At 38.3% G+C, this 7149-nt stretch overlaps 1 protein-coding gene across 2 annotated transcripts in view; it reads right to left on the reverse strand.

Moving 5' to 3' along the window:
* The window catches only part of KIZ (kizuna centrosomal protein), an 86417-nt gene extending 80706 nt beyond the window's left edge, over window positions 1–5711 (reverse strand). Inside the window, exons 1-2 of one of the 2 annotated variants that reach the window (XM_074988436.1) lie at window positions 5668–5711; window positions 2720–2879 (exon numbers count right to left, since the gene is read on the reverse strand). In XM_074988436.1, coding sequence (XP_074844537.1) covers window positions 2720–2872 — 153 coding nt within the window. In that variant the 5' untranslated portion in view covers window positions 2873–2879; window positions 5668–5711. Of the gene's footprint in view, window positions 1–2719; window positions 2964–5667 lie in introns of those variants that run through there. The other variant, XM_074988435.1, reaches the window with a different exon arrangement.
* Between the last annotated feature and the right edge of the window lie 1438 nt (window positions 5712–7149).

Here is a 7149-nt window from a genome sequence, read left to right on the forward strand (position 1 = left end):
TGTCCATTTCCTTCCATAAAAAGTTACCAATGACCAAATGACATCTTAGACAGCTACTGTACCATGTGAGACAGCAACCCACATTCAGTACCTCTCTTCTCCAGCAGCCCCAGAACCTGACTGGCGCCAGACGAGAGACTTTTCAGGATGATGGGAGGTCAATATTTTCTAGCACATTACCAACAGTTCCACTGCTTACTCAGCTCTCAGAAGACATCTGGGGTAAATTAGAGCTAAATAACAGAACAGAACTCCTAGAGCCAGGACTGGTGGCTGTAACAACTTTATGCGACCACAGGAAACTTGGCCGTACCTAACAGAAGTGGACGTCCAGCTAACCGAAATGATGCCAAATTATGGACTTTGCCAGACGAGATAGTTCCAGAGTAGAAAGGTTCAACCTGTGGTTTATTTGCCTTCCTAAAACTAACTTCAATTTTATCAAATAAAATTCATCTTTCCAGTGATACAGGACCAATACGTTGAGAAGAGAAGGGTCACTGGCCAGTGGAAGGAATAAGAAAACATTTTGCTTTGTACATTACATAATAAATGCCTTTTAATTGATTTAAAAAACAGGTTTAAGTGCTAGTTTCATAATCTCCTTCCTATTAAGAAAACTTCTCTTTTCATAAAACTGAGATAATTTGATTGCATTCTGTGAGATCAGGGATTTTTGTATAACCAGGGCATCAATTATAGTTGGGAAATGGTATCAATTGGGAGAGAGGCTGGGGGATAGATTTCTTTTTGAGTCTACATCGAGATGAGCCTAAAGGTGTAAATTCTACTAGTTTCCATGTCCACTTAATCTGGTCATTTGGTGCTAAAATATTCCTATTAGTTTCACCATCTTTACCCAAAGTACACGAACTAAGGCATTTATCTCATTGTGCTATTTCCCTAAATTTATCACCTCACAAGCAAAGTTTATCATTCTCATTATCTTTGGAGAAAGTGGGGTTTTATCTGAATTAATGATCACCAACTCTCCCAAACAGCTGTACCCCAGATGGCGTCCAGTCTGTTTCATCCAGAAGAGTTGGCAACCCTATCTGAATCATATTTTGCTGTTGCTGTTTACGCCATCAAAATATTAGCATAGAACTGGCTTTTATTTAAAAAATTCTTGCATGATAAAGAGGAATGACACACGCAAATGAACTGCAGAGCTAATTTGAGGTCACAATTAATCCCATCGCTGAACAATTAACTAGTGACAAATACGCAGCAGTAAAGAAAGAACAGGTCTACATGACAAATCTGAATTGGTATAACTACATTGCTCAGGGACCATGAAGAATCCACACTCCTGAACAACACAGTTATACCAGTCTAACCCTGTGTGTAGACAGTAGTATGTTAATAGAAGCTTCTCCCATCAACATAGCTATCAACTCTCAGGGAGATAGCTGAACTATGCTGACGGGAGAAGCTCTCCTGGCAGCACAGTAACAGTTTCACTAAGGCTCTGCAGTGCCGCTGCTACAGAGCAGTACATAAAAAGACAAGCCTTCAGAACTCTTCATGTTGCATTAGCAGAGGGGTTACCGAAGACAGAGGAAAAATGGTGAGAAAAGCAGATCACCACTAGTTACGACCGTCTTCAGATCACCTTTCAGATGGATTCATTACATGCTGTTAATTTGCCAAGTCTTTTGTAACAAAACATTGTTACGTAACTCTTCTAAGGAAATCGTTAGGCGGATTATGCAAAATTTTCCTAAAGTTCTGCTATAACTGATCATGGAAGAGCAGCTTCTACTTGGCTAATAGTTGGCATGATAACAATGAACTAATACACTATTACTGAAAACACATGTAACAGCAATGAAGGGTCCTGTGGCACCTTATAGGCTAACAGAAAAGTTTTGAGCATGAGCTTTCATGAGCACAGACTCACTTCATCAGATGCTGGTCTTGGAAATCTGCAGGGCCAGGTATAAATAAGCCAGAGCAAGGCTGGGGATAACAAGGTTAGCTCAGTCAGCAAGGGTGAGGCTTACTACCAGCAGTTGATCTGGAGGTGTGAACACCAAGGGAGGGGAAGCCGCTTCTGTATTTAGCCAGCCATTCGCAGTTTTTGTTTAAGCCAGAGCTGAGGGCGTCGAATTTGCAGATAAATTGTAGCTCAGAAATTTCTCTTTGGAGTCTGGTCCTGAAATTTCTTTGCTGTAGGATAGCTACTTTTAAGTCTGCTACCGTGTGGCCCGGGAGATTGAAGTGCTCTCCTACAGGTTTTTGTATATTGCCATTTCTGATATCTGATGTGTGCGTTTATTCTTTTACGTAGAGACTGTCCAGTTTGTCCGATGCATATAGCAGAGGGGCATTGCTGGCATAAATTATATTGGTTGATGTGCAGCTGAATGAACCCAATGAAAACACATGGTGCAATACTGCCAGGTGCTTAGCATATGCAATTCCCCTTTGCTTCCAAGGATCCGAGAGCACTTGGCACCTCACAAGAGAAACTCAGCTCTTCAGAGAACAAAACCCACAATCTATAACAAAGCATTACTAATGATCCATTTGTCTCCAAGATCACATTAACTCATTTCAGTTTTCCTTAATCTCAAAGAAACAAAGCATTGCAAAAATATGTTACTAGGATTCACTGATATCTGAAATTTTGATGTGCATAACATCTTTACATAGTTAGCCTACATTTCTCTATATTATTACAACTGTTGTATTATAGTAGTTAAACAGGTATTACCTTCAATATCTGAAGTGCCTCTGAACTTGTAAAAGTACTAATACGAGCTTCAATACGATCAAATTCCTTTAAATATTCTTGGTTTCGCAGCACAGCATTATTTTGCCGTTCACATATTTCTTTCAAGTATTTTTTGAGTTTTACAAAGCTCATTTTTGCTCTATAGAGGAAAAAACACTTTTTATGATGGAAAATGAAACCAGACATGTAACAACTCGAATCAGTTTATTAATGGCAGAGAGATTCAAGAAAGTGCTTATACAGTATTTCTCTTTCTCCTAAAAGACTAAGGGCTTGTCTACACTATCACCTTCCTTCGAAGGAAGGATGACAATTAGAGTGTTGGGAGTTTACTAATGAAGTGCTGCTGTGCATAGGCAGCACTTCCTTAAGCAAATTGCCCCCCCGCGGCAACTTTGAAGTTTTAAACTTCAAAGGAGTAAAGGGATTTTGAAGTTGCCCCGGCACCTCGAGGTACTGGCAGATGAGCTGCAGCTAGACGCGTGCAAGTACGTCGAAGTTTAAGACTTCGAAGTTGCCGTGGGGGTGGAATTTGCTTAATGAAGTGCTGCCTATGCACGGCAGCACTTCATTAGTAAATTCCCAACACCCTAATTACCACTCTTCCTTCAAAGGAAGCCCCAAGTATAGGTTTGAGCCCCAAGCCCCAAGTATAGGTTTGAGCAATTTATTCAAGACTACATTGGCCGTGTCTACACTAGCCAAAAACTTCAAAATGGCCATGCAAATGGCTATTTCGAAATTTACTAATGAAGCGCTGAAATACATATTCAGTGCCTCATTAGCATGTGGGCGGCCACGGCACTTCGAAATTGACGCAGCTCACCCAGACAGGGCTCCTTTTCGAAAGGACCCCGCCTACTTCGAAGTCCCCTTATTCCCATCTGCTCATAGGAATAAGGGGACTTCGAAGTAGCCGGGGTCCTTTCGAAAAGGAGCCCCGTCTGGACGAGCCGCACCAATTTCGAAGTGCCGTGGCCGTCCACATGCTAATGAGGCACTGAATATGTATTTCAGCACTTTATTAGTAAACTTCGAAATGGCCATTTGCATGGCCATTTCAAAGTTTTTGGCTAGTGTAGGTGTAGCCATTATGAATGGTAAGATAAGAATGGCCATACTGGGTCAGACTAAAGATCCATCTATAGCCCAGCATCCTGTCTTCCGACAGCAGCCAACGCCAGGTCCCTAAGAGGAAACAAACAGAACACGTAATCAACAAGTGACCCATCTCTTATCATCCACTCCTAGTCAAAGTCAAACAGAGGCTACGGATGGCATCACTGTTGGTCTTGGCTAATAGGCACTGATGGACTTATCCTTCATGAATTTACCTAATTGTTTTTTTTTAACTTGACCTTCACATCTTCTTCTAGCAAAGAGTTCCCCAGGATGACTCTGCATTGTTGACCAAATACTTTGTTTACTACACCTAAAAAAAAAAATTAGATTTAAATTTGATTTTAAAATACCCGAACACACAGGGGGAAAATATATATACTAAATTATTTACTCGTTCTGTTTGTTTCTCCCTCCTCTTTCTTTATCTGATATGAATTTTACACCAGCTGGAGTTTCTCTCAGAATCCTGACAGTTTGTCATGTAGACAGGAATGTTAAGTCATCCAATCAAACAACAGCCTACTCATCAACAAGAAAAAAAGGCAGAGTTAACAAAGAAGAGAACCGAGTCAAAAAACCCTTGGCTCTCTGTGCTCCCATCTCTGGCTACCTCTCTTATACTCCAGAAAGTCATAAATCTTTTGACAGAGTTCTTACTCCTTTGAAATCTCAAACTATTCTACCTTTTCCCTTGCTCCTCCTCGCTTGTACTGCTTGGGCTTGCCCTCATTAGCTAGCACAGTCGATGATGTGTTTCCCTATAATCAACATTTTTTACAGCTAAGCTAGCAAAGGGGTGGTTTTACAGCCTCTACAGGACTTTTTAATTTTTAGTACAGGCTTTATATATACAGTAGAAAGAATATTCTCTTACTGATGCCCATGGGTTAATTACATTTACTTTAATGGAATTCATTCACACGCATCATGGAAAGAATTACAATTTTGTAAAACTGTATGTTGGGTCTATTTGCTCAGAGAGAGTTATACTTTTTAATGGAAGATGTAAAATATCATTCTCTTTAAATTATTACAAAAGCTACACAACGCCCAGGGTAGTAAACATCCATGGCAATGGTCTAAAGCTTCCTCAAATAAATTAGGGTATGTGTACACAGCAGCCTTATTCCGAAATAAGCTATTCTGGAATAGCTAATACAAAATAGTTTATTTTGAAATAATACTACTTTACACAAAAACACATTTCAAAATAGCACTTGGCTACATCGTCTAAACACAAGGTCTATTTTGAAAGAGTGATTGATGCACCATGACTTATTTCAAAATAGGCTCTATTCCCTGCCTTAACAGCACTTATTTCAAAATAGTTGCCATTCCTTGTAGAATGAAGTTTACAACTTCAAAACAAACCAACCTCTATTTTGAAATTATCTGTGTCATGCAGATGCTAGGATAGTTATTCAACATAACTTATTATAGATGTAATTCAAAATAACTATTTTTGAAATAACTTCACCATGTAGACCTACCCTTAGATAACCAAGATTTTTCAGAAAGAGTCTAAGTGTCACACACTATCACTAACAACAAAGTTTTAGTATTAATACAGCACAAGAAGATTACGGTTACATTTCATTTAGACACTGAAAGCATTTTTCATTAACTGTTACTATTACTATAACAGACAGACATTTTATAAGATCTTATATTATACTGAACATATGAATATTAAGTTCTTTTAAAAGCTGAAATATTATTGAAAAGTTTGTCATCACCTTTTAGTGATCTGTAAATTGTCCTAATGAAAATAAAATTATGCATGAGTAGTATTTTAGTAGGCTTACATGTATGTCTCAGATTTGCTGTACTCAAGCAGCTGTCTTTCCAATTCCAGCCTCTTTGTTTCACTAAAGAAAAGAATGGAAATACAGAATGATCAACGTTCAAATATACAAATTAAGCTGCCCAAGAGTAAAGAAAACACAGTATGAATTGTTTCTGGCTGGGACTAGCATTTTTGTTACACATCTGTAAAGTGCCTAGTACAGTGACCCATGGCTGCAGCTCAATCTTATCTGATTTTCTGACAGTTTCTCTTAAGAATAGTGAATGACTGTTTTCTGGGTACAATAATAGTTAAATAGATAAGCTTTTTTGTTTATAGCTGATAGAAGTGGGGAAAAAAATTTACTCACCTTACATTTTATTTCTTTGTAAGAAAGAAATCACCCAACCATAGGACACTGCTGGCCCTCCCTATGCTACATCACCCTTCTGAAGTCATAGCCCTACACAAGGGCATCCAAACTGGTGACTGGGCAAATATCTCAAACACATTAACTTCTGTGGCAGTAATAGATTTGCAAAGTTATCACCATAGTTACATTTTGATGGTGGATGAAAAGATCTCTCCAGATTTATGCATGTATTTGTTATAATCAAAGGAAAGCAAGCAGTTAAAGAAGTTATGGGAAAAGATGGACACCAATAACCCTGACAAACTGCTCTGGTATGGCTATGATCTGAAGAAGTGGGTCTGTCCCACAAAAGCTCATCACCTAATAAATTATTTTGTTAGTCTTTAAAGTGCTACTGGACTGCTTTTTTGGTTTGACTGAACATCTACAGTTTTTGAAACAGCTACACAGTAGGGAAGTGGAGATACAAACACCTTGGGAAAGAAAGTTGTCCATAACACTGAAATGTTGATAACTGAACAAAATGTTATAGCTGTTCTTTCAAAAGCTTACAGCTGAATATGGACTTTACATAGTTTTAAAACTTTAAAATGCAGAAGAAAAAATGCTGCTTTCCTTTTATTTTAGTAGCGTATGTTTGACACAGTATCGTATGCTATTTGGATGTTTCATTTATGTATTTATTGGGGTTTGTCTCTGCTGCCGCAGCACATGTACTCTGGGTTCCAAGTGAAGTGTGATGTTGACTGGTCAGTTCATAACTCTTAGGTTCTATTAAACATAAATTAGGAATCAAAAATATGTTAGAAAATGCAAACACATTAAAATCTAAAATCTTTAATGGCCCTTCAAATATATTCAAACCAGAACAAAAATAGCAAATTAAAAAAATGTAACACTAAAAGGAAAGTTAATTGGCAGCCTAAACTATGATGCCACTCAGGTATCAAAATAAATACAACTATGAAGAACCACAGGTAAGCGCAGACACATGCAGAAGTACAAGAAACAGCTAATAAGGATGACATGAATGCTTTCTATGAAGGTATCCAATCTGTACATGGCCCAAAATCAGTGGTACAGCCCAATCTCACAGTAAATTATAACCAGCTGCTCAAAAAGTACTAT

Source organism: Carettochelys insculpta, chromosome 3 (assembly GCF_033958435.1).
Source record: "Carettochelys insculpta isolate YL-2023 chromosome 3, ASM3395843v1, whole genome shotgun sequence".
NCBI lineage: Eukaryota > Metazoa > Chordata > Testudines > Carettochelyidae > Carettochelys > Carettochelys insculpta.